Here is a 26,247-nt window from a genome sequence, read left to right as displayed (position 1 = left end):
GGCTCTGTCCACAGCGCGAAGCTCCTCGTAACCAAGAGCCCGTCATCGGGATGATTCCCTGCCCCGCTCTGCCTAGCAGAAATCTGCACCCTTCATAATGCGTAGCTGCTATTCAAACGGCAGCCTGCGGTGTTTCCACAATACACGAAACAAAGAGCTGTTACGCATAAAAGCTGGGTAGTTAGGACCAAAGCCCTTGCATCCATATTTCCTCCTGGAAGTTGTCACCTCAGATAGTTTGTACTGTTTTACTTAATTGTGTGGGCTGTGGCATTACTGACCTGTAGCAATGTGTGAATGCTTCCGTTGACATTACAAACCCTGTGAGTACTATTGCTTACTTTGATTAATTAATGTTTTGTTCCCAGATTTGTCCAGTGCAGCTGGGTTTTTTTGCAGAGATCATGCTCTATAAGCAATTCTTTTGCTATGTATATAATATCTCTACTATAAGTAGCACTGACAGCAGTGTGTTTGACCACTCTAAATTCTCTTTTTAGAGTGAACTCATATCAGAATCTGCACATTGCCAGAGCAATAAGCCCACGATGCTCATGCTCTGCCTGTATCATCCTTCAACTCATTTCATTTGTTTTGTTAGTTTTTTTAAGTTTCTAGTTTTCCTAGAAAAACTGCAGACAATTAACTTGTCGAGACGGATGGTGATGATCTATGGTGCCTATAAAAAAAATTAGCACGTCGTATTCCTTGACATGAAATATGGGCTATTTCTGGTGGTATAGCAATACTTGTGCCAGTATCTTTTTGTTGGTGTGTCAGGGAGCAAGGGCTGAATCATTCTCAGTTCTTCTCTTTCATTTAAGTAAAGTAAAAGGATTTACAGCGAATGTGGTGGAAACATCAGTTGGGTGTGGGAGTTTTTTTCTGGCAACTTTAGTTGAGAAATGTTGAGAAGTTTTTACCTCATTCAGGATTAATACACTTCTAATAAATTACCAAAAAATGCTCTGTGATCTGAATTACCCAAGATGATTTCAGTCCATTTTCCTTAAGACTTGCTCCCTCCTGAAGGGTGAATACTTTGAGAAGACCTGCTGTAAAGCCCGCGGGGCGTTCTCGCTGAGACCGGTGGCAGTGGGCACAAAATGGAACCAGAGCCCTGGGGTGCAGCTCTGCCCTGACTTGTGCTGCTGGTTCTGTTCAGAAGAAATTCGCCCAGAAATGAGAGTTCGTTCCCTTCTTTGTAGAAAGCAGAGCGGCTCGCTGTGTGTCTAGAGCAGAGTGTGCATATGTGATACCTATATGGCTTGAGTTTAGGTTCCATAGCCTCACCGGAGCCAGAACATCGAGCAAGTATGACAAAGCAAGAGCAATCTCATCCTCTGCGTCAGTCAAAACCAAGACGTGGCACTTTTCTTGCCCCTTGGTGATAATGGAAAGGGGAAATGAGTAGATGCCTGTAAAAGAGATCCTGTTGTTACGGGTGTAATTTGTGGTACAGAGCAGCCTAATGCTCCAGTATTTTAGTTACAAAAATAATAAAGCATTCAAAGGGGCTCTGTCCCACCACGGAAAGCAGAAGCTTATTTTAAGTGGTGTTTAAAGCGAGGTTTATGCTAATATGAGGTTTCTGCACATCGGTCAGGTTCCTGGCAGGCAAATGTCCGAGGAGCCCAAGGGCTCGGGTTCGGCTCCAAGGCCCGGCCTGGGGCTGGTAAACAGCCGTGTCTCCGTGCGATGACGTCTTGTGTCGGGTATGTTCCTCGAGAGCTATCAAACCCAGGAGAGAAAGTGCCCCCCTCCAGCGGGGCCAAGGATCTCATTGGGGGGGGGGGGCAGATTTCTCAGATCTTTGGGACTTTCTGGAAATCATTTCCACAACTGTCAAAAGACGGAGGAAAAAAAAAGAGGTGATGGCCACAAGGAAGCCACGGAGTGGAAAGGGATCAGTGGAAAAAGTAGTAAATAAGTAAGTGTACCTGGGCTTTGGTAAACGACATGCCAGGGTGGTCAAACACCCGAGCAAAGCGCGCATTTTGGCCTTTTTCAGGCACGGACTCAGGGAGCAGTAGGGGTTTGTACCAAGTTTTCTGAACGAAGCCCTCCCTGCGCGCACCCATCTGTGCTCCCTTGGTGCTACAAACCCGGCTGACCTGCGAGCTCGGGGCGAGCTCTGCGTGCCCTGCCCGGCCGGGGTTACCGGACTGCGGCTGCCTCGGAACCGCTGCAGATAAACGCTGCTCTGAGGGCTCGGCTAGCTGCTTGCTAAACAGGCAATTTTGTTCTTCAGGGTTGTTAGTCTGGCACCTTTTCCACACATTAAATTCACACAACACAGCATTTAAAATTACGGGAAGCAGATTTTCTCCATGTCTCATGCCTAACAGCAAATCTTGCTCTTACGTAAACAAAAAACCTCACGTCTTCTGTTGCATTGACTCGGTGATTTAACGCTTGGGCTTCGCGGTGTGGTGGGCAGACTTTAGCAACCGAAATCTCACGTTGCCGTGTCACGCACGACACCCCAGGGCACCTCGATGTGGGTGCCCTGAGGAGGGGACGGGCAGTGTTGTTGGTTTACGGAGCGGTGAACGGCACGTGCCAGAGGGACCCACGACCGAAGGTGTCCATCGGTCAGCAGTGGCAGGACCATCGCTCAGGATTTCATGCTGGCTGGTGGTAGTTACTTGTTCTGCGAATTAATTTGCCTCCTCTCTCTGGTGCATGTTTCCCACTCGGTTCTTTGGGGTCCCAAACCCACGTGTGCTCCTGTTGGTTGTGCAGCGGCCAGGTTCCCATCCCTGTTTCGCTCTGGTGACTCCCTGCCAGCGAGGATGTTTCTTTCACATTTTCATGCTACATTCCTGACGTTTTGGTGGCCGTTCCCTGCTATTTGCTCAGCTGAGAGAGTGAAAACTGAAACTGGTTACAGCTTCCTGCTGCCCAACATTATATTCTTCTTTTTCCTTTGTGAAGGCCAATCCTTTTATTAACACTCTCACAACACATTACTGGCTCCCTGGCAGAAAGATTTAGATATAGCAGAACAAACCTGCAGTAGGAGCAATGCCTTTCCCACGGTGAATACTGATGACCAATTTAATGGACGGGTCCCTCATCAGCATTTCTTAATATCTGGAAAAAGAAAATGAAGTCATCTGCATGCTTCTCAGTCTTGCAGGGGCCATACGAAGTAGTGAATGATCAAAAAGCCTCAGCATAAAGCAGACGGAGAATAAAGCTCAGCGAGTTTAAGAGCTTTAGGAAGCATCTAGCTCAGCTGCCCGAGTTCCTGTCTGTGGGTGTAGGGTCTCGCTGCGTGAGCTGTGTGTTTTCTCTGTCTCAGGAATCAAGTGAGCCCAGAGAGGATGTAAAACCTCTGGATCCAGGCCAAACCCCATCACTCACTGGGAATCTTTCCATTGTCCTCACTGGAGCTTGGATGAAGCGGTTCAGCCCTGACACAAGTGGGAGAAGGGTGAGACCTTTAGGATGTGTTTATCTGAAATATGTATGTCTTGCTCTTGAATGTCATGAAGAGGAGTAAGCAGCTTCTTGGCTGGGCACCAAGTTGGCCCATCAGGGTAAGAAGCCACCTAGAAATTACATTGTCACAGAAGAAACATTGCAAGAGAGGGACGGTGCTTCAGAAAAAGTGTGGGCGAAGGGCTTCCTGGAGGGACAGGACATGCCACAGGTCCACATTGGGTGATGAACTTAGACCCATGTCCCCAAACCTTGCTTATCTCAACCCATTGCATGTCCAAGGTGAGGTCATTTTGATGATGATGGCTGAGCTGGGAGTGCCTTTGTGCCTGCCAGCTGCTTTGCTTAGATTAATCTGTGCTGTGACCCCAACTTGGGGTCTGCCACCGCAGGGGTCACACCAGCTACTTTCCTTTCTGTTTTCACGTGTAAAGGATCTCCCTAGAAACTAGCTTCTGTTTTCCTGAACAATGGAAATGCAAATTAAGAATGTCAGCTCTGTACCCAAAATGAAGATTTCAAAACCATTTAGCATTTCACAGTGGTTCAGTGACAACTTGAAGACTTGCAGTTGTCTCTCATGATGAGAGACAGGCAGAGTTCCCCAGCTCATACTCAGATCTGAGCACCAAAGAATGCTTTATCCCAAAACTTTATAATATAGGTGTTATTTGTAGTGCTTTTCAGCTTCAAAGAGCTTGAAAAATATTAATGCAACTTCACAAAAGGCTTCTGTTCTCGCTGCTGCTCTACTGATGGGAAAACGAAGACGTGCCTGAGCGTGGCCGGGGGCTGCCGGGGCTCAGCGTGCCCGAACGGGGTCTGGCCAACGGCAGGCCATGGGCAGCCCCTTGCACCAGCACAGAATTGCTGGCGGATTTCTTGAAATGTTTGAACATGCCACGATTTCAGATCTCTTCAAATTGATCAGAAATTTTTTGGTCTGAATTCTGTTTTTCTTTAGAGTTGTGGACAGGTAAGTGCGGAGGGAAGGATGCTTTGCTTTCCTTTTCTTTGCTTTTTAAATTATCAGATGGAAAAAACTGCAATGTAAACCACATACTTTTTCCTACCTGGGGGAGGGGGGAGAAGATGGTGCAAAGAAGTGAGCTTGGGGGGGGCTGGGTGAGCGTGTGGGGCTGGGGGACCCCGGTCCCCCCCAGTGCTGCAGGCGGCCGCGGCAGAGCACTGCTGGGGCTCTGCAAGGCGACCGGCCTCCGCAGCATCCCCCCGTCAGCGATGCCTCGGGGGTGCGTTTCTTCAAGCATGCGTAAACAGCGATGCACTTTTGTAGTATTTTCGGGGCTGACTCTCCTGGGTGTTTCAGTTTAAGTCTTTTCCTTCTTGGCAGCTACGTTCCTAAAATGTAGTTTTATATGCGTACGCAGCGAGCAAAGCATGGTATTTTTAAAAAGCCCATTCACAAGGAGCAAATGAGAGCTCCGTACAGCACGTACCATCCCGAATTACACTGTCATTCTGGACCTAGCAGAATTTGATGGGCCAGGTGAATCATCCATCAAAACCATTTTCCAGAAAATCATGCTACTGGAAGATTATGCTTTTTATTAAAGGAAAATATCACTTAATGTTCAGTACTTCTTCCCTTTGCCACCAAAATTTGAGCGGAACAGAAACTATATTGTGTGGGGTTTTGTGCTTAATTAAAAAAAAAGGAACTGCAGGGTGTAAATTTGTAGGAGAAATTTTTATCCCAATGCTAGGCAAAGTATTTTTTTATTTATTTTTGATTTTAATAGTTTAATAGAACAGCATAAGGATCTCCAATTTATTCCAGAGTGGTGAGCTAATCCTTCTTGGGCAGGTAGAGGAGTATGGCATGAATGGGAAAACGACTCCCCAAGGAGCTAGAATTTTGCATCGTCTGTCTCGGACCAAGTGAGGTGTAAAAGTCCAATATCCCTCGTGGATCTGCTCTTTAACCTGAACTACACCAAACATCTTCTCCCTAAGAAGGTTGTCTCCTCTGTGGCATGAGCTGTCTTACACGTGGATTTTCCCCCAACCGCATCAGCCTAAGGCATCCCAAACTGGCACAGAGCAGTGCCATTCACACTGTGCTGAACGCTCTTTCTGCTTTCTTTAAAAAAAAAAAAAAAAAAAAAAAGGAAAAAGAAGAAAAAGGAACAAAGCAATAATTACAATTGAACATGCCTTGGTTCAGTAATGACTTAGTTAATGGAGTGCACATTGTATAGTGAGACCCAGACATTTTAAAAAATACAAATCTTGTCAAAACACTTTCTGGCTTTTTTTCCATGGGTGCTGGGAACATCAGTGCTCTGGTTCTGCATCCATGCAGGTCTCCCAGGGGTTCTGGGGGAAGCGAGGCAGCGCGATCAGGAGGAGGGTGATGCCGCAGATGAAGAGCAGGACGAAGGAGGCGCAGGCACAGGCGAAGGACCAGGAGTAACTGTACTCAATCCAGACTGTCTCCTCGCTGTCGATCATCCTCTTCACGGATTGCCTCATGACTTCAACAGAGATGATGATGCAGAGACCTGAAGGAAGATAGGAGCAGTGGGTTGAATAACCAGCTGTCAATTTTTCATCCTTAGTTAAGCACCTCATATGTCTTTTTGCGTACAGGAATTGCAGTGAAGATTCACAGGTGAGTCATTGCCTTCAACGTTTGAAGGCACCAACGCTCGCACCTGCTTAAAGCTCTGCTATAACCCAGGCCATCCAAGTCAGTTCCTGACTTGTTGGGCAGGATCTTTTAGGCAGGCTTTTGGATGGGAAACTCAAAGCGGTGGAGGAATAGTTGCATTCTCTAGGGAGCTTTTCCACAAGTTGAGTAACATTTTCATTGAGGTGACAATTTGCACCTCCGTCTTTCAGTCGTTGTGGCACGTCAGGGTATTCCTAGCTCATGTAAAAATGCACCTTTCATGGTTTGGGGAGACAGCTGCGTATTTTGGGTCTGGATCAGCCATTTCTTTGGTTTGAGTCTTAATAAACAAGGTAGAATGGTGTATATCCCTGGTTTAGACTGGGGCTGGCACTGAATGTGCTAGAAATGCCCCTTTTAATGTAGTTGGAGGAAACACAGACAAGCTGCTGGGTGATGCTTGCTGAGCAGGACATTTTCAGAGCGCTTCAGCTAGAGCACCACACAGGGACTTGTAGTCTGACCGTGGCTAGGAAGAAAACGCCACTTTCAGGGCATTTTTAGAAGCGTCTCCATCCTCCCAGGATCTATCTAAGTTTCTCTACATTGTCCTATGAACGGAGTGCAAGTATGTGAGCACCGAGCCTCCTACCTGCGAAGGTGTAGAACATGGATGCTGGCTTCAGCAGATAGTCCCTCTTCTTCCTGAAGGACAAGAGGACGCAGATTGTTCCAATGATTGCAAAGCCAACGCTGAAGATGGCAATGGCTGCAGCTGAAATGCTGTATTCTGCCAAAGCAAAACAAACACCAAAAAAATGCAAATGTATGCAAATTTTGAGCATGCTCCTATCAGCTGTTGCGATTTTGCAGTAGGTCACTCTGAGAAATACGTATCCTCCTGCTGCTGTGGAGAGGTGGCTCTGGTGAATTGGATCTTTTCCTCAAATAAAAGCAGGTGCAAGTATTGGCCATGTATCTTTTGAATGCAAAGGTTATAAAAACAGGGCGGGAGGGGGAAACACTTTCTGAACACTTACTGCAAGAGCAAATGGCACCTCTGTTGATCTGATGAAGCTTTGGGCTGGAGATGTTGTAGCTCTGCTGCATAGATGTTATTGTCGAAGCCTCTCTGGGCTCCACGCTCTCATTTCTCCCATCACTCCACACTCTGCTCTCAGAGTAAATAGACAGCTCTATGCTATTTTTATTCCCGATCTGTATTGCAGAGCCCCCACAAGGCCCCCGTGCACGGCGCCGATGTCGTACCGGCGCGGAAAGACAGCTGTATGCTGCACAGGGCTCAGGACCCGGGCAGGCAGGAGGCCGGAGGTGAAGTGTTTGCGGAGCATCGTGGGGGTTTTTGTGGGTTTGGTTTGGTTTTTTTGTTTGTTTAAGACAAAGATTTCCAGCTCTGTGAAAAGCCAGCTTCATCAGGGCACAGGATTAAACCCTCCATAAAATGTCCTGGTTTTTGCTAAGCCGGCTAAGATGTGCGCTGGACACTTCCCCCAGCCAAAGCGCGCTTCAGTGCCTGAATGGAGGGGAAGAATTGCTAATTGAATAATTCAGGCCTTCATTTACATATTGCATTTGTTTTCGGATTAGTTTAATATTTAACACATGTAGCCATGCGTGAACATCACAGTGCCTGATGATATTTGCCTTTCAAGCCATTAAAAAAAATAATTCTCCCAGGCAAAAACATGAAGAATTTTTTTGCCTGTTACTAATTAGCTCCCATCAAATTGTAGCCATTTCTGTGAAAGGGAGCAGCAGATCACTCTTTGTTCTCATTGCTTTTCATACCACTGTTTTATTATAATTTCCTTAATGTTTCTCTTTACTATGTGCTAGAACTGCCTGAAAGAGTTCATTTCGATGTGAAATCTTTTGCTGCAGCTTAAGCTTTTCCTTTTACTTCAAAGAAAAGAAGTTCTTCCTGATTTTCTTCTGAAACTACTAAGAAGGCATCGGGTATGTTTTTAACATCAGAAGGCTGGAACTGATAGTTTATAAATGAGCAAAAGCAGGTAGCTCAGATACGTGCTCTTCTATCCACTTAAAATTCCCAGTCTTTCCTGTCTTAGGAAACTACTTTTATAGAAAAGTTTCCCACCATTATCATTTCCACTGGAAGCAAAGCAGATTGTTTAATATGTGTAATGTAATCATCAGCTCATTTACTCCACAGCAAAATATGTCGTGTGGCAAACTAGAAAGGAATTTGTCCTTAATGAGAGGGCGAGAGAGAGAGAGGAGCGCATTAGATGAGTGCTAAAAATATTTGGCTTTGTCAGGGACTTATTAGAAATGTGAAGTTGGTCTGTGAAAGACTGATTTCAAAATCCATGCTCTGTAAACACTGACTGTGCGTGTCTTTGCAGGATCTCTGTTCCTTCCTTCCATTGATTGCTCTGGGTTTTACATGACTTTCATGTAAAATCAATGTGAAGCATAAAATTCCTAATGGTCTTCGCAGAGTCGCTGTACTTCTTTTCAGGGACGAGGCTCTGCTTGGGGTATGATTTATTCATTTACATTTTATTAATGTCGTCTTCCTTCGATGGCAAAGGCTCAGAGTGTTGCAGAGAGTGCCAATGTTGTAAAGTCATTTTTATGCTGAACAGACTTTTTGCAGTTTTCACGTGTATTGACATTATTATATATTTGTGGGACAACTTTGAGTAAAATCACACTTATGAGTGTGATCATATATAAAAATGATTCTTCCCAAGAAGTTGATATTTCACCTTGTTCAGAGCATTTTTTTTTTTTTTTTTTACAGTTTTCCCAGCTGGTGGTATCTGATAGAAATTCCTCTACTGCCTTCAGTGGAACCAGGATTTGAACCCTCATTTTGGGGACTCCTTTACCTTAGATCTCGTGTGCACCTCAGTTAGGAAAATATTTTTTTGGATCATTCTTACCTTTCTGGGTGGTTACTTCAAATATCTCTGAGCTCTGTCCTGGTGTGAAGTGCTTGAAGTAGGAGCAGTTGTGTTCTGAAACAGAAAAGGAAATTTAATTTTGTGTGCTTGGAAATCTCTGATAAAATGTAGATAACTGAATTTGCTTTTTATTGATGTATCAAACTTGCAATGATTTTAAGGTTCCCTACCCCTGGTAGCACAGAGAAATGGAGTTGGATCTGTTTCATTTGGGAGCAGATGAACGGCATGCACGTGCCAGGCCACTGGCTCCAGCCTGGACAAGGCTGAAACCCCGTTTGATACCTTTTGTGGGCTGCTCCCTCCGAGAGCTTTCCAGACTGATTGCTCATCTATTTAAAACACGAATTACAGATAATTTTTCTCATTCTGTCTTTGGCCATCAAACGTTTCTGCCCCTCTGTGGAGCTGTGTTTCCTGGTGATGAGACCTGTCGTGCCCGCAGCTGAGCTGGTATCTCAGCTCACCTCCCCTCGCCACTGCCGACCCACTCTGTAGTGGCATCGCCCCATCGGCCGCAGCAGGGTCACTGCTCCTGTGGTGAGCTTGGACTCCAGAAGAGGAGGATAGAGTGTCCTCATCCACCTTCTCCCTCCCAGCTCACCCCTCCTCCAGCTCATAGACCCCTCCATGGCAGCGGCTGGCAGGGAGGAGCAGAGGAGCAGCCCAGGGGACTTTGCTGCGTGAGTGGGGCGTCACCACGCTATGGGGGTCCCAGAGATGAGGCTGCTGCAATGCAGCAAAGCACGTGGTGTTTTACTACAATAGGTCACTGAGGGATTTTTTTTTTTTTTCCTCTGGCTGTTAGACCAAAAAGACAAAAGCTATCTGAAGCCGCGACCAGTTGTCCAGGGAAAGGAAGGCTGATCAAAGCCATACGAGTTAAGGGTGAAGAGGCTCTCACTCAACCTGGCTTTATCAAAGTTCACTCCCATCAGAGCAGTCTACTAAGTCAATTTGATAAGATAGCAGAGTTAGATAGTGGGAACTTTATGAAGTTCCTCTATCTGGACTTTATGTGAGCACAGTACCATGTACATGAGATATTTATAGAGGGGTTATAAAGCGAACAGGGATCAAGATTGTGGGGCGGGGAGATACTGGGAGGAGGGAAGTTGGCAGCTGAGTCTCTCAATGGCCACGATACTGTTTCGTACTCAGCCTAGTGAGAGTCAGCCAGCAAAGAGGTGTCATTGCTGTCGGTAGATACACGGGACGCTTTCAGCCTCAGTGTCTCAGTGGGATGGGGAAGGGTCTGGTGAGGACCTGCTGACTCGAAGCTTTGGCAGCAGCAGAGTTAGGGTGGAGGGTTGTTCTCGCTATTTATAACTGATTTAATTGAAGGTTTGAAGGGGTGCGGAGCTGGGAGAACAGTTGCTCGCCAGGAATTTAGCTGGAAGGGTGCAATAGCGGAGACGCGTTGAGCAGTGCCAGCTCTGATTGCGCTATTCTGCTGAGCTGGGCTGGAGAGGACATGCTCAGCGCCTGCCCCAGCACCCCTCCTGCACCCCAGGTTGGACTCCTCAGACCAGGAAATCACGCCAAGATTGCACGAAATACAAGCGCTGCCTGTGGCGAGGGGCTGCTTGGTTAACACCAGCATCTCTTGTCCATTAAATAACGGAGTTAGCACCAATTTGCAGGAGATGCTGGAATAAAGTCTGGGAGGACTTTATGGTCCTCTCTGGTGCCCAGGCTGGGACATGCTGCTGCAGCAGAGGTTGCCTGAGGCAGGTCCCAGGTGCAGGACCATGCAGGGTGTCTGCCTGGGGACACGTACTGCATTTTGGTGTTTATTTACAGCAGTTATTTCTACTGGCAAGAAGATACCAGAGTACTGTATGTTACCTGTTGGTTCTTGTTGGGTTTTTTCTGTCATGTACATGGCAGATGTTGGAGTTGCCGATTCAAGGAAGATTTATTTTCTCTCTCCCAGGAGACAGGCAATTGTAAAGCACCGTTTTTGAGCCCGTTAGTGGAAGATTCCTTTGAGACACTCTTATCTACTTAATTTTATAAGCTGACTTTTATTTCATCTGCAGCTTCTCCTTGCTGGAGACTAGGTTAATGTTCAGCTCTGGCATCTCCTGACCTGTTCTTTATTATCCTTGCAAATGACTGGAGGAAACATGTTTGAACTCAGACCTCTATGACTGAAATTGCAAATTTTGAGCCCCAGAGCAGAGGTTGAGTGCCTCTGCCAGCAACTGAGAGGTGGCTGAGGCTGAGCATCCAGTCTGGTGATCCCAGTTTGGGGATCCTTTGGCTCATGGCTGGGAGGGGAGGGAGATGCGATGAAACTGGGAGACTTCATCTTGGATTGTTTGGTTTGGCTTGTAATTAATTTTCAAAAAAAGGCTGAACTCAAAGGAGTCCCCAGGTGTGCTGAATATACAAAGCCCAAGGTGAAGCCATCCAGATATGGTGTGATGGGGGACACAGCACAGCTTCGTGTCCATTGCAGGTGATCCAAACCAGACCAGTCCACTCTGCAGTCTGTGAAGGCTCAGCAGAGGGGGAGCACCCAAAACCTTCTTTTGGAGATGGACTGGTCTGTAGGAAAAGGAGCTGCCTCTATGTTTGCGGCTTATAGCAAAGCTCTGCCAAGGTACGATAAAGGGGGTTATCACAGAAGTTGGTTAGCTCAAGGGGAGGTTCTTTTGGAAAATGCGTTTATTTTGGGAAAATATAACTAGATTGATTTTGGTAAAGTAATATACTGTTTTCAGTTTAAAGATGCTTTGGTGCTCTGCTGAGCTGGGAATATCTGTTTCAACAAGGCTCCCTGTTATTTGAGAGAACTGAGGTACTTCAACACCTCTCTGGTGCCATCATGAATAAGAGAAGAGCCCATTTGTGTCACACCACATTTACATAATGGATAGGATTTAAAATGGATTTTATAATGGATGAAAACTGTGTGGAAATCTTTGTTTCTCTCCACCCCTAATTGCATTATCTCTGCCACGAGGTCACCTCAGTGTGCTGATGGGAACAGTCCAGGGGCTCTGTGGTCATTAAGGCTCACGTGAACCTCAGGGTTGTAACACGTGGTTCATCACAGTGTCCTCCCCCTTCCAGGTCACCCACCCTTACGGCCCTCCTGGTCCCTTCCCTTCAGATCTGCCATTCCTGGATGACCGCTGTGTGTGGGCGAACGGGCCAATCCATCTTTCCTCTACCCGTGCAGAGCCAACCTCTCCTGCCACTCACCGCCATGGGGCTGGACAGCAGCTACCACAGCCGTGGGACACGGTCAAAACACAATCGCCTTGAGCTGCGGTTGAAACTTGGGGGTCTGCAATCTGGAGGCCTTGGGGGGACGAAAGGGCAGAAAGACCACGAGGTGTTTGGGCCACGCAGAGGTTCAGGTGGCAGCTGTCACCATGAGCGTAGGAGTGACAGGCTGGGGAGGGGCTGGAGCCCACCTTGCTCTTGAACCTCAGATGCACACTAGCATGTGGGGTTTTGTGGCAGGCTGGATGGTTAGGAAAACCTGGATTTTAATGTGAGGTTTCCACTTGTGTAAGTTTGGGAGACAGGACCTGCTGCAGCGGTTAGAGGAGGTGTTAAAGTGAGGGCCGAGCGGTGGAGGGGGCCAGGCCTTGGGCTCTGACCTGCCCAACAAGCCAGGGGAAGGCCTTTGACACACACTGGCTTTTGGAGATGGTAACTCCAAATAGTTTAATTTCATATCAGTCTTGCAGAGTGAGTCTCTTGTATGGACACGGGGAACGAGACAGCCCTGCTGAGAAGCCATTTGCTGGAGCACTTTTCCTCTCCAGTTGCCTGAACTGAGGTTCCCGTATCGACGAGGACCTGTTTAACCCGCTGGTGGCACACGCAGGCTACAGAGCATCCCCACTGCTGCCCGGCGTGCAGGCGTGCAAGAGCGCACTTTGTAGGACAACACCTATGCTGGAGTTACTAGCAGTGAAGGCAAACTCAGTTTACAGCCGGTAGTAAACTGCCCTGGTGCCCACTGACCACAGTTAAAAATGTCTCAGTATTAATTTAATCTGAATTTGCCCGGTTTTAACAGCCATCTCCCTGATCTCTTTATTTCTTACAGCAGGGGGCTGAACCCTTTCCAATTTGTCAACATCCTCGGAAAAGCGCTGTAAAAATTTTAAAGCTCTGCCTAAATCACAGCCCTGCTTTGTGGACTGCGAGCCAAGTCATCCTCCCCGTTTTGCACTGTGCCCAGCAAAAAACCTAATAAATAATGTTAATCATGCCATCTATTTCCTCCTCAGGGAGCAACTGGTAAATGGTTATTAATGCAGTGATAAATTCTTATGTTTCTTTTCCAGTCCTGGCAGTAATGTCTGCTTATGTCTCATGATTTTCAGGAAAATCAGTGCCCACATCTGCTCTTTTACTGCACGTTTGTTCATTCACGTTTTCTCGACTGCTGCAGGTTTCGCCACCCCGGTGTTTCCCTGCTGACATCTCTTCCCAGAAGTGTGAAATCAATCTAATGCGAGCTGTGCGGACGCAGCATCGTTTAGCAGCCCAGATCTGCGGAGGCTGCGCTCTCCCCCTCCACCCCTCGCTGTGTTCCCTGCGTGAGTAAAATGGGGATTAAAATATTTATATTATAATTGAGGTGCGAATTTTGCCCTTTGAAACCTCGGATGCTGATTACGACACAGGATGCCATCCAAATCCCCAAATATCTTTAAAAACTGGAAAACCACCTCTGGTGTGGGGTGGGCGGCTCAGCCCCTCCATCATGACCCGGTTATTCGCTGTGCCCAGCAGAGCGGCAGCGCTGGGACGTGATTCAATGCCTGTGAGAGCACATGCTGATGTCTATCAAAGATAGTAGCTGCTTTCGTGCCGCCCTGCCTGCGAATCTGCTTTTTGTAGACAGCTGGATATTTATGAGTTTTATATTTACCCCGCAGTTGTGCAATTTTGGTGTTTATCCACCAATTTCTGTTGTTTTTCCTTTTGTGGGAGTTTTCCTCCGCGTGCGAGGAAAGGCGTACAGTGAGGAATATGTTTCTAGGCACGTAAGTACCTTCGCGAGAGACATTAAGCATATGGATGACACACTCCCAAATTTGGTTAGAGGAAGATCTGAATGCTGTGGCTGAGCTCCCCTCTTCAGAACATGTCATTTGGCCAAAGAGATAAAGAATTGCAGTAATACAGGGAATATACAGTAAGCCCAGGCAGTAAGATTTTTCACAGGAAATTTTCAAATATGTAACATACGGATTTCTTTCAAGCAGCGAGTCTAACATGAAGGCAATCCTGTTATTTCTGTTCTGGAAAGCATCCAGTACCCTCTGAGCCTTCTAAAAAAGCAGCGTAGCTCGGTCATGGAGGGAGTGTATTAGTGCATGCAGCGCGAATGTTGCTGACTTTGCGATCAGCAAAAACATAATGAGCTCCTTTTACCATGGGAATGTAACGGTCTTCCCGGAAAGCAGCCGTGCCCGCTCCCCCGCCGCCCTCCCTAGTGACTGCGCTGGAGGAACCCGTGATGGAGACGTGTGTGCAACCAGGCTGCCTCTGCCGAGAGGTGAGGAGGCTCAGTAAGTCATTGAGAAATTGCTCCAAACTCTGTTTAGGACTTTTTTTTTTTTTTTTTTTTGGAAGTCGGCAAAACATACTGCAGGTCCTGTTCCTCCCTGCCCTGAGGAAAGGTTGTTATTGAAATAGCTCAGAGGGAACTTAATGCCAGCCATGAAAGGGCTGTTCCTTTGTAGCTGTATGGATCTGGAAATCCTAAAGATCCAGCTACGTATGGTGGACCCATAAATCCTCTTTCTTGGCCGCTGCTGCCAGCGTGCCTGGGTGCTGTGGGACCTTTGGCTGATGTCAGCAAAATTTCCTCTATTCCAGTTTTACTCGGTGATTTCCACCGTGTCCGATCCTCCTCCCTTTCTCCCCGCCACTGTTGTTGTCGCACAGGAGACTCAAATATGGTCACAAACAGACGTGCAAGGCAACACAGCGCAAACTTACAGCGAGAGGGACGACAACGAGGTGTGTTCTGCAGACCAACGTGAAAGCAGCCCCATGCAGCCCCATGCCAAACGAAGTGCCACGGGAACACGGACCCTATTTTCCTTCTGCCATGTCCTGCAACCTCCTGAGCAAAGCCTGGCATGACCGCTTGGTGCTTTCACCCATGCATTGGTGGGTGGTCACCTACCTCCTGGCAGGCTTATCGGCCCACAGCCCTTCTCTTTGGGACCTTGCTCCTGCATAAAAATCCGCTTTGTACAGAGTCGCCATAGCCCGAAATGAGCCGCTTCGCAGGTGGCGTTATATTCCTCCACTTTGGGGCTCAGCACGGCCCAGTGGTCAGTCACTACGGCTGCAAACAGGAGCGAGACGCCAACCAGGATCACGGAGAACGTTAGCCGGACCTTCAGGGGTTTGCTCTCGTCCATCCCGCTCCAGACCCGTGCTCCCGGTGGAGCGCGGCGGGTGATTCACGAGGTCTCCTGAAATCCTGGCGCATCTGAGCATTTGCAAATGTCAGCCCCGCACCTCCCCGGGAGAGCGGGGCGGCCGCAGACAGCTGCTGGGCTGTGTCAGCCGCCGCAGCGAGGAGGCTATTAATGCACATAACGAGAAGAGCGCCCAGCAGAGCTCAGCTTTCTGCCCCGTCCCACCGGGTTTGTTTTGGATTCCCACGAGCCGACCGGGCGGGTTCTCGCTCAGAGTCGCTACAGCCGCCTTTCAAAGGCTGTAATCTCTTGACTTGCAGCATGACCAGAAATAGGCATTAATAGGATGATTAACTTTTCAGCGAGGTTATAAAAACATCTCTGTTTATAATAGTGCTGGGCCTGAGTTCAGTCTGATCCTAAATAGTTTAATAGCCCCGGAGCCCGTAAACTGCATGCCCAAACCTTCGGCTCGTGGCGGCCTCTGCAAGGAGTTCAGAGCTGGACAATTCTCCAGAGCCACGCGCTGCGGTGTAAAGAGAGTGGCAAAATAAGCAAACTTATTTATTTTATTGTTTATTTTTTATCATTATTTTTTAAATAACCCAAATTATTCTGAGTAGTCTTTTTTGTTTGTTTCTTCCCTTCTGCCTGTTTTTTCTAATGCAAAACCTCTCGAGTGCTTGCTTGCTTTCCCACCGACCAGGTTTTCCTTGATGCAATAGTAAGTAAGTCCAGGGGCCACCCAGGACAACATTTCCTCCTTTTGGAAGCGAGTTCTCCTGCCCTGAACCCAGACTGCCTGGGCCGGAGCCAACCTCTCTCCTTCCCTTTGATATTTCAGCTGATTGTAAAGCTAATTTGATGATAATGTCAATGCAGAGGCCACTATGGAGATGATGTTACAACTGTGATGTCAAACTGAGGAGGGTGACAGTACCTGAATGTTAAAAGAATGGTTAAAAAAATGTCAGTGGAAAGCTGCAAATATCATGTTATCATGTCAAGATAATGTCAAAGCTACTCCAGTCCTGTTTCATGAACATCCCAATTTGATGTCAAAATAAAGGTGCAGAGGTGTCAGCTCAAATTAATGAGGACAGCCTGAAGCAAAGAGTTAAGGTGAAAGGGGAGTGTAGGAAAGGGATAGAAAATAGAGAGTAAGTTAAAAAATATTGATCCAAAATAACTGTAATTAAAATATGACTTAAAGGGGTTAACACTACTCTGCTTGGCGTGTGAGCGGGCTGGCTTAGACACCCCTGGGGAGCAGGGTGACATGTCTAAACCTGGTATGGGCATCCCCAGTCCTGCTGGGGAGGTGGGAGTCATGGGAAGGAGTGAAGGTAACTGGTGCAAAACTGGAGGGGAAGGGGACTGGGGAGGGTGCTGGGGATGTGGAGCAAGGCAGGAACCACGGGCACATCTGTAGGAAGATGCTTGCAGCCCTGTGTAGGACTGTGATATGCTGGGTTGGGGCTGCGAGAAATATTAGAGGCTTACATTTAAACCAGAACCAAGAGTTCTCATGAAAGTGGAAAAATCCCAAAGGGAACAGACTTTAAACCAGAAAAGGAATGCACTGAAAATGTAATGCCTTTTCTTTTGAAGTTGTTAAATTTCACTAGACGTCAGTTGATCTTACGAGCTGCATCCTGACTTTGCTTCCTTGATGCAACAAACTCCACAGGTCCTCTGCAAGTTGAATGTAAGAAAGGGAATGTGGGCAGAAGGCAAGGGTCTGGTTGCCGAGGAAGCAAGTGCTAATGGTTGTGCTTTAGACTAATCACAACCTACAGGGACTGCAGGGGTGGGAACTCATTAATTTTTTTTGTTGGTGTTGGTCTTTGTGTCTCATCCTATGTTGGCAAGAATCATGCTTTTTGTTCTCTTTTAGATACTCCGATCTGGAGAAGTTCCTCAGGGTTTTGTTTTGAGTTTCCTAATAATACCCAGGAAACGACTACAGCGGAATCAGAAGGGAAAAATTCATGCTTCCCTGCCCTCCCCTGCAGAGCGGAGCGGGGAGTGAACAAGCTTCGATGATCTTCAATGTGAGCAGCAGTGGCTTCCCTGGAGACTGAAAACTTGCATTACAGCAGCTAAGGTGAAACGTTGTCTCCAGCCCCAAAAAAGCAACCTAAAGCCACCAGTCCCTGGGAAAGAAACTCTTTTGTGGGTCATTGCTCCCCGTGGGCTCTGTGGGTTTGCTACGTGAGCTGATGTAGCCGTATTGCACGGGTGCTGCTGCCTGCTCCTCCCGGCACAGGCTCGGTGCGTGTTTGGGCACCGCGGGCAGGTATTCGGTGATCACCTGCAGCCGCCATGGTGAGAGCCAAAAGGATCCTCTGCCCATGGGCTGAGCCTCTGTCCCAGGCCTGGGAACGTCTGTCCCTACATGGAGGTGAAGTTGTCCTCCCTGGGGGGCTGGTGGGCATCTGACAAATGCAGAAGCAAAACTGATTTCTGGAGGAGCAAAGGACTAAAGGAAACCCCAAAGATTGCCTGCACATCCAGAAGACCATGGTACATAATTCTCCAGGAACAGTTCCTGCAGTCTCCCTGTGTCAGCTGGCAAGTATTCACATTTAAGAACCAGTATCACGTGAAATATAAACAGACTGTTAATGAGGACCTGTTGGGAAGCAGGGAGAGTTGTAATTAGTTGCACTTTAGCAGTAGCAGTGAGAGACACAATTATGTTTCTCTACTGGAGAAAATGCTAACGGAGGTGTCTCAAGACCAACTATTGCATTATTTTGTCCCTAGCAGAGGCGTTGGCCTGGCTCTGCTCTCCAGCACTTGCACTTTTCTATATTTCTTCCAGACCAGGCTCAGTATTTACCACAACCAGATTAACCAAATTCTGCGGTTCCCTTCTTGCAGAAGAATGTTCTGCAGCAGACCCTTCCCAGGTGAGAACAACCCAGAGTGGAGGAGATTGTGCCTGGTCTGCTCCCAGCTCTGAGCTCAAATGCATTTTCAAGCACACAGCTTTCTCCAAATGGGAGCTCCTTAGCAATGTTTGAGGTCCTGAGCCTGCATTGCCCCAGTGTGGTCAGACCACCCTGATCATGGTGGGCTCTGCATAGCTGATACCTGGGAGTACCGCCCATGGCACCCTCCAAAAGCTCCCTAATTCGGGGGCTGAAATCCTGCCATCAGTGAAGGCAAGAGCAAAATGTGTGTGTGTTTTGCTTGGATTTTTATTTTTTTAATAGACTCCTGTGTGCATGAAGGAGGAGATGTGATCCTGCACCGCCGGACACAGCCCAGCCTCTTCACAGCACCGGCCCCGCAGCCCCGCGGGGGCGCAGGCAGGGCTGGCCATCCCCGCTGCTGCCTGCACGTCTGATCCACAGCTTCATTCTCTTAAAATACCGACCATCGTGCCGGGTGTGCCGTTTCGGTAAGCGATCCCTTTAGGTCTAGTGAAGCAGGCGGCGGCGGCTGTAAGATGAGCCATTTTGCAGACAGGTGCAGAGCACTCCTCATTCCCTTTTATTTTCAGCACCTCCCATGTTTGTTAGTTTTCTTATTCCAAGGAAATGCCACATCCTCCTCACTGGACTCTTTTCTACTTTCTGAAGCCTTAAGGACTCTGTCTTTGCTTCCCTCTCAAACAACATCGCTTTTTGATATGTCCCCGTGCACAGTGGGGCAGCCACAGCTCTTGGGGTCACTATTTCCCCACAGACTTACTCAGCAATGTGGGAAGAGCCTTTATTTATTTTAGTTCAAGGGAACCAGCTTTGGGCTTGAGCTTTAAATGGCTTCACTACCAGGTGTCAGAGGCATTTGAAAAGATTAATCCCCTGCCTCCCTCCAGACGTGCCAATTGATCATACGCATGGGGAGCAGCGGGCAGATGGAGATACGCGGGCAGTCTTCAGCTTTAAAGACAATCTGGAGGCTTAGGAATCAGGAAGGTAAAGTTAAAAGAGGTATTTGAAGAAGAAATATTGTCTGTGATACAGGGATGGTTCGGGATGTCTGGGAGCAGCGAGACACTGCTGAGCTCCATACCCGTGTTTGGTGCTGCTCGTACCGCTGGGATTTTACAGTGGCGATCAGAGCAAGGCTTTCGTGGAGCTTCCGCATGCGGGCTTGAGCTTTCTTCAGGCAAAATGGACGAGATCAGGGAGAGGAGGATGCTCAGAAGTGAATTCACATGAAACCTCAAAAGGTGGAGGCAAAGCACAGGCTCCAGGCTAGCACTTCAGAAGACACTGGGTTATTTTTCTTGATGGTGGTTCGCAGTGCCTCTGGCCACCATACCAGTCTCAAACAGGAGTGGGTCTCATATGGGCCATGTTTGAGCTAGAAACTAGAAGGTTTTTCTTAGTTTCCAACCCAAATGCCTGGAAATGCTGTGAAGATAGCTTATCTTGGAGAATTCTTGGTCTGTGGGACCCACAAGGATATTTTTTTCTCTGATATATTGGTTTTCAGTAACACTCCCAGCTGCAATCAAAATAGGTAGAAATGTGAAAAAATAAACATAGAAAGCTCATCTCAGAGAATCTGGAAGTTAAAAATCTATATACCTTTCTCCACACAAAAATGAATACATTTAAAATGGTTTATTTAAAAAGTAAGGGTTAAGTACATTATACATGGTTGTGATTATACCAGTAGAACTGAAGCACAGTGGAAATAACACTTTAGAACTGCAGACAGAAATGTAACCTCAAGGGACATGATATATTAGCCCTTGTGGATATGCGATCCATACAGAACGAAAAAGAAATATAAAAATAGTTTATTGTTAGATGTACGGGCGTATGAAGTGATTTCTCATTTTGCTCCTATTGTGGATGAGAAACTAGGAAGAGAGCGCTGATGATATACCTGAAACTTTGTTTCTCAGAAAATCCAATATGATCCAATAGCATTTTTTTTAGGTCTGCTGTTACAGTATGTTATAGGATAACACCAAAAGACCGATTATTGTTAACGCTATGATGATGGTATCTGCAGGCCTTGCTGAAAAATGGGGGCTAATTTGTGTTTGATGCTGTTCGGGGAAAAGAGAGAGATGTAGAAGAACAGATGATTTTTTTTTTTTTTTTTTTTTTAACTGTCACTGAGTGATTTCAAATTCTGAGTACAATCTAATTCTGTTCAGACAGATCAGCCATGCAGCAAGACACTGTGCATGGGCAGGAATGCTGCAAACTTTTCAGTTTGTCAGAATCAAAGTTTTCCACAGGAAAAGACTGATTTTTTTTTTTGAGGATTTTTTTTCTTCTTGAAATTGTCAATGAAAAACTTTTTTTTTTCTTTTTCTTTTTCTTTTGTCAAACAAATTACTGTGCTGCAATTTGACATAGACCATGAATTTTAAATCGCAGCCTCCATCCTCCCACAGGATGAAAGCTCTGGTCCCTGTTATCTCCCTGTGCCTTTGTTCCCTGTCCAGACCCCCTATCCCAGGAGCATCCCATGAATGCTTCCCCGCTCCAGCTCCATTTTTCAAAGGCGCCTGCCTGCTGGAGAAGGAGCAGACGCTCTGGCTTGGACCGAAGCAGGGCATCACGCTCGGAGAGCTGCTGAAACCAGCTCTGCTCTCGGGGAGGAGGATCTGGCAAAGAGGAACGTCCCGAAACACCCGGCAAGACTTTTGTTTTGCTGACGTGGTGTAAAAATACTGCACGTGCCTTTTGCCGGTCTAACCCCGGCTCTAGAAAAGCCTTAGACTTTGGCTGGAATCAGATGGTTGGTTTTAAACACGTTCACTGGAGAATGACAATTAAAAGAACAAACCCAACGCGCGAAGCAAACCTCACACTGTCAACTTCCAGTTCAATGTACATGAGTTTAGAAAAACAGCCTATATCTAACTCCTGGTTTTAAAGGGAATGGTTTTATTCTTAATTACAGTAAACACGGATGAGGACTTATTTCTAACTATTAGTTTATTAACACAGTGGGAAACAAATAGTTCTGGGAAATTGCACTTGAAAAATACATCGACTATAATTAGATGTAAATTAATTAGCACTTAGTATGACACACTAATGAGACAGAAGGTTTTTTTTTTTCATTGCAAACTTCTACTTCTATCATAGCTAATCAAAGTATTTTAATATTACGAAGTCTCAAAAAGTAGGAAATAATTTATTGTTTGAAAGCATAAAGATTCTTGTAAAAAAAACCTTTCATCAAGAACTTTAATAATTTTAGAACTCTTTTATGTTGTCCTAGCCGAAAAGTAGGTAAAAAAAGTTTTCTTGTCTGCCTCTGTTTGAATTTTTTTAAAAAGCTTGTGTAATATCTTTCTCCGTAGTGTGTTGATACAGAAAGTAGCACAACATTTTCTACTTTTAAATTGTTCCCATCGCTCCGTTCACTTTAGCTCTCACAGTTCAGAGGTTTGAAAAAGGATCCCAGCAGAGTTTTAACCTGAATGGAAACTCTTAATAAGCAGGGATGAAGGCTCCAACCCACCTCCACCAAAATACCGATGTCGCTCTGCCAGGCTGAGGGCTAAGCAGAGCTTAACAGCGACTAAGGGAAGACTTTCACTTAAAATTGAGAATTGTGTCTTGGTTCTTACAAGGAGAGAGGCCTAAGCAGGTTTACTAGGGGGGGCAAAGGGGGTTCAACTTGCTTTTGGGGATGTTAAGGCAGCTCCTCCAGGATTTCCCTGGAGGACTTGGTTCCACTAGCTGAAAGCCTCCTATCCAAAACACCACCGAGTCCCTGACACTGCGGCCATCGCAGGATAAATTAAGACTAAGGAGGTTTTAACAGTTTGGCTGAGATCTCCCACCATCAGTTGGTCAAGCTGTCCAAAACATGATTTTTTTTTTTTCTTTTTTTTTTTTCTTGTCATCATTTCTCTCGTCTTCTGGTAGCAAAGATTTTCTGGGCAAAGATGACGGGTATATTCAAAGGAATGTACAGGAATTAGATGCCCCTCTCTCACTGCACCTAATTCATCCAAGGGGAATTGGGCACCTCGTTCTCATATGGCTTGGTCAAGTGGTCACTAAAATCAACATGAGTACTATTAAATTAAATTACCTTTCAGTCAGGCCCTCGAGCTTTGAGATTCCAAGCCTAAGTGTAAAAAATGAAAGCAGGAATTTAAAAGAAAAACAATATTTCAGACTTTTTTAGAAACACAGAAGCAAAGGGTACAAATTAGTTCCCCCTAGGTGATGCATAGAGTTTTCTGTGGGCTCTCTGCACATAAGTGGATTCATCATTGCAAAATAAATTAAATTAGGTCAAACCATCATTTCCATCTAAAAGCAACTATACCTTGCACCATGCGGCACTTATTCATAATAAAAAGTTTAATAAATATCTCATAAATGGTGATTATTTTTGTTCTATTTTAAAAAATACAAAGTTGTCATCCGTTCTGTTAACACTCAGTTCCCATTGCTGCAGGAAGTTCTGCTAGTCCGAACATATTAGCTTCTCATTTTCTTATGCACATTGCTCCGATATCTTAGTTTCCAGTAGCGTTAGTGTTGCACTTGTGAAGCAGTAAGGAAAACAGGAATGCAGTCGCAGGGAACCGGCGGCTTCGCCTGCGCGGGCCACCCCGGCTCGGCTCTGCTTCTCGCTCTCGCTGTAAGTAGTCTATAGGGGCTCCTGACAGACAGCACTCAGCACCTTGCCGGATCAGGCACTAGGGCTAGTCGAAATGAGAATTCAAGTTTTCTAAATGTTAGGCAAGAAATGATATTTGCAAGTATGCTCAAGTCCCACCTACTTTAATCCTCCCCTTTCTAGGTGTTTCAAGATGCACACCCCCCTCTTCTCCCCCATCTGCATTGTCCCGAGGGATGCCTCACACCCAGAAATGGGAGACCCCCTTACCCCCCCATCAGGGAGTCTATAATGCTCAGTACGTGGGTGCTCTATGGTTTCAGTAGCACAGGTCAGTTTTAGAAAGTGTTGCCTTCAAAAATATTTTCTTTATTCCTTTTTTTTTTTCTTTTGAAAGAGGCAAAGCTTATGCTGCGTCAAAGGAGAGTGGCTCACTTGATGAGGAGTTCATATTTATCCTTGGGCTTGGTGATAAATTATATTTGCAAGTTTGCAATAAGGGATCTCAATTTTAGAAAAAAAAGGTCCTACAACAATTTTTCTGTAATCCTTTAAAACACACTGGTGGCAAGTCCTTTGCAGTTTCTCCAAGACTTTGTACACACTACGAAAGTGCCAGAACATGAACTGCCTTCATCTTGTGACACCGAGAACTGAAAGAAACAAACTCCGACTAGCTTCAGAAAAAGCTACGAGCGGGTAATATCTTTATGTTGGTCCAGAGGATCTCCACTTGCTACCTCAACACATGCCACAATTAAAGAGGTGAGAGGGTAGTTTAACATCGCTCTTTCTCTTTCACGACAGATCCGTTCTGTTTCGATATTTCTTCAAAAAGCGCGAGGAAGGAAGATACTTCAAACAGGAGTCGTTCTCCTGTTGACCATGTTGACATGAAGTCCTTCCTTAAATTCCTTCTGAAGGAAGTTGTGAACCTGCAGAAAACTGGCTTCTTGGTCTGCGTTGTAGCTGGCAGCTGTTGTGACCTTCAAAGGCTCTCTGGAAAGAGTGTACATGGAAATTTCGTTCATGGGAATGGTGCTTGCTATCTTCATGCCAACCGGAGAAATGTCTCTAGATGGAGAAGGCTCTGTAGATCGAGAACTGGATCTGGACCTCCGCCTCCTGTACCTATAACTTGGCATCCTGGCATAAGGAGAACTGGAAGAAGTCTTAAGGAATTCCCTCTTGGTCTTAAACCTCAGCTCTTTGTTCTTCTCAATATAAATGTTCACAGCCAGAACACCTATGGTTTCGGCCACAATAAAAGACAAGGCTCCAAAATAAAAAGACCAGCCATAGTTGTAATGGTTCTTTTTGTCCTCATCTCGCTTGTCACTTGGGTCACCTGCATTGCTTGATATGTAGACAATGATCCCGATGATATTACTTAGTCCTAGAGAAAGAAAAACAGAAATCAGTGGTTATGTGGCTGGGAAGATAAAATTCAAGCCACGTTACTTTCTGGACTTGAATGTTTCAAAGATTATGACCAGGAAATTTTATTCACCTATTTACTCTTTCATTTATCTCAAGATTTCATTTATTATTGAAAAACAAAGAATAGACTCACATCTGGGTCACATTTGTTCACATGGATCCCAAAATGTTCAGCAGGGTTTGTCCCCATCTCTTCATTGTCATGGTGGGAAAGAAGTAGCATATGGGAGCTCGCTAATATTGTTAGTGGGATTCTAACATTCATAATAATAAGAAAAATACAATTTGAGCTCAGGGCTATGGCTGTTCACCTTGATCAAGATAAGTTCTCTTCCACGTTGCTGAATTTTCATCTAAATGCAGCATGCTTAATCCGAGCTTCAGGGAAAGCTATTAACAACGTGGTGACTCTCTCAGATGTTTCTAGTGTGAAAAATGGGCTCACCTATCATAGGTGAAATTTTTCTGCCATCATATAAAAGAAAAAAAAAAAAGAGCCCTGCATATAAGAGACACCTGATTCATCTAATGTTTAATACTTTCAAGTAGTGTAAAAACTGCACGTTACTGGCTTTAGCTTCCTTTTTCAGGAAAACGAAAAGCTTTTCTAGAATATAGTTATTGTAGAGCTTCAAAAACATATTTTTATCTTAAGAAATTTGCCTAGTGTGATGTTGCTAATGCCCGGGATACAGGGAGAGAACTGCCAACAAGTGTTTCCACAGTCCTTTTCAGTTTAAAAAGGCAGTGCTTCTTAAGGACTCCATTTAAGAACATACCTGCTGCAACAAAGAGAATCCCAGCGCTGAGAATAATGTTGTTTTTGCTGTTGTAAATCCTTCCTGCTCCAACACAGAGTCCTCCCAGCAACAGCAATATTGTGCTTAGGATGGGGAACACACTGGAGGCACGGACGATGCCTGGAGGGGAGATAGGTAGAAAACCAAGACAGACAGTAATCATTTCAGATGCCTCCTCAGGTGCTAGTGTGGAGATTACAGTCTCAAAACTGGAATTATCACTGATCCTGAATTTCTGGGCATGTTTTTGGGAGCCAAGGCCATGGGTAGGTGGCCGATGTGGCATGGCCAATTTCAATTGAGTAGCTTAAATCTTTCGAGCTTTCTCCTAGAAGGTCCACCGTTATTGCCATAATCTGATGTCACCACAATGGTAAGAACCGGCATCACACATGGGGCGGCAGTGAAAAATTCAGGAGCTGGCCACGAACTCTACAACATTTGGGGATGGCTTGATCAGACAGATCTGTTCCTTGGTACGTGCGCAAGGTGAGCAAATTACAGCGCTTGAAATCTGCAGCTTTCGTGTTACCGGTGAGCACAGCTAATAACCCTTTTCTCTTTTGTTGAATATTAAGGACATTGAAACCTTTCAGATTCCTAAGGAAGAAATTTTAACAAGTGTGTCTCAGATGTTTGTGTTTAGTTTCCTGACAGCTAAGTAGAGTCATTTAAAATTCTGTCTGCTTCAGTCCATTCACCAGCATGGCTATAAAATCCCTGAAAAAAAATATTAGAACACCACTTCAAGCCAGCTTTCACAGTCGGGTCACTACAAGACTAAGCAGCAATCGAGAGGGAAGCGGCAGGGAGGGAACAAAAGGGTTGAGAAAAAATAAACAGGCACAAGAAGAGGAAGTCTGTATTGTAAAAACCAAAGGGGTAAAACCTGGTAGGCGTTCCAGAAGGGCAGAGTGAGGGACCAAGTCATATTGTTATAGAGAGAGGATTTTTTTGAAGAAGGAGAGATAAGATGCCGAATGCTGCTGTGGAAAGCGGGA

The 26,247-nt window shown here is 45.9% G+C and overlaps 2 protein-coding genes across 2 annotated transcripts in view; both read right to left on the bottom strand.

Annotated features, from left to right (window-relative positions):
• Positions 1-4,993: 4,993 nt before the first annotated feature.
• CACNG1 (calcium voltage-gated channel auxiliary subunit gamma 1) lies at positions 4,994-15,595 on the bottom strand. Its single transcript, XM_010298808.2, has 4 exons — positions 15,200-15,595; positions 9,010-9,084; positions 6,732-6,869; positions 4,994-5,969 (listed from the first exon to the last, which is right to left on the bottom strand). Exons 1-4 carry the CDS (start codon positions 15,438-15,440, stop codon positions 5,743-5,745), a joined length of 681 nt encoding a protein of 226 aa, XP_010297110.1. The 5' UTR covers positions 15,441-15,595; the 3' UTR covers positions 4,994-5,742.
• Positions 15,596-22,769: 7,174 nt separating this feature from the next.
• Positions 22,770-26,247, bottom strand: part of CACNG4 (calcium voltage-gated channel auxiliary subunit gamma 4) — a 41,278-nt gene continuing 37,800 nt past the window's right edge. Inside the window, exons 3-4 of the mRNA XM_075770281.1 lie at positions 25,226-25,366; positions 22,770-24,402 (exon numbers count right to left, since the gene is read on the bottom strand). Coding sequence (XP_075626396.1) covers positions 23,864-24,402; positions 25,226-25,366 — 680 coding nt within the window. The 3' untranslated portion in view covers positions 22,770-23,863. The remainder of the gene's footprint in view (positions 24,403-25,225; positions 25,367-26,247) is intronic.

The sequence above is a fragment of the Balearica regulorum genome, chromosome 18 (assembly GCF_011004875.1).
Source record: "Balearica regulorum gibbericeps isolate bBalReg1 chromosome 18, bBalReg1.pri, whole genome shotgun sequence".
NCBI lineage: Eukaryota > Metazoa > Chordata > Aves > Gruiformes > Gruidae > Balearica > Balearica regulorum.
The sequence above is the reverse complement of the archived record's forward strand: the minus strand, read 5'-3'. Positions and strand labels throughout refer to the sequence as shown.

Bases quoted from the DNA above. Each gene is read 5' to 3' on its own strand.
- CACNG1 (XM_010298808.2), bottom strand. From the start codon at position 15,440: ATGGACGAGAGCAAACCCCTGAAGGTCCGGCTAACGTTCTCCGTGATC. The intron at 9,085-15,199 runs GTAGGTGACCAC...TTTCTGTTTCAG, and splicing joins GCCGATAAGCCTGCCAGGAG to AACACAACTGCTCCTACTTC. The intron at 6,870-9,009 runs GTAAGAATGATC...TTGCTTTGGCAG, and splicing joins TGAAGTAACCACCCAGAAAG to AATACAGCATTTCAGCTGCA.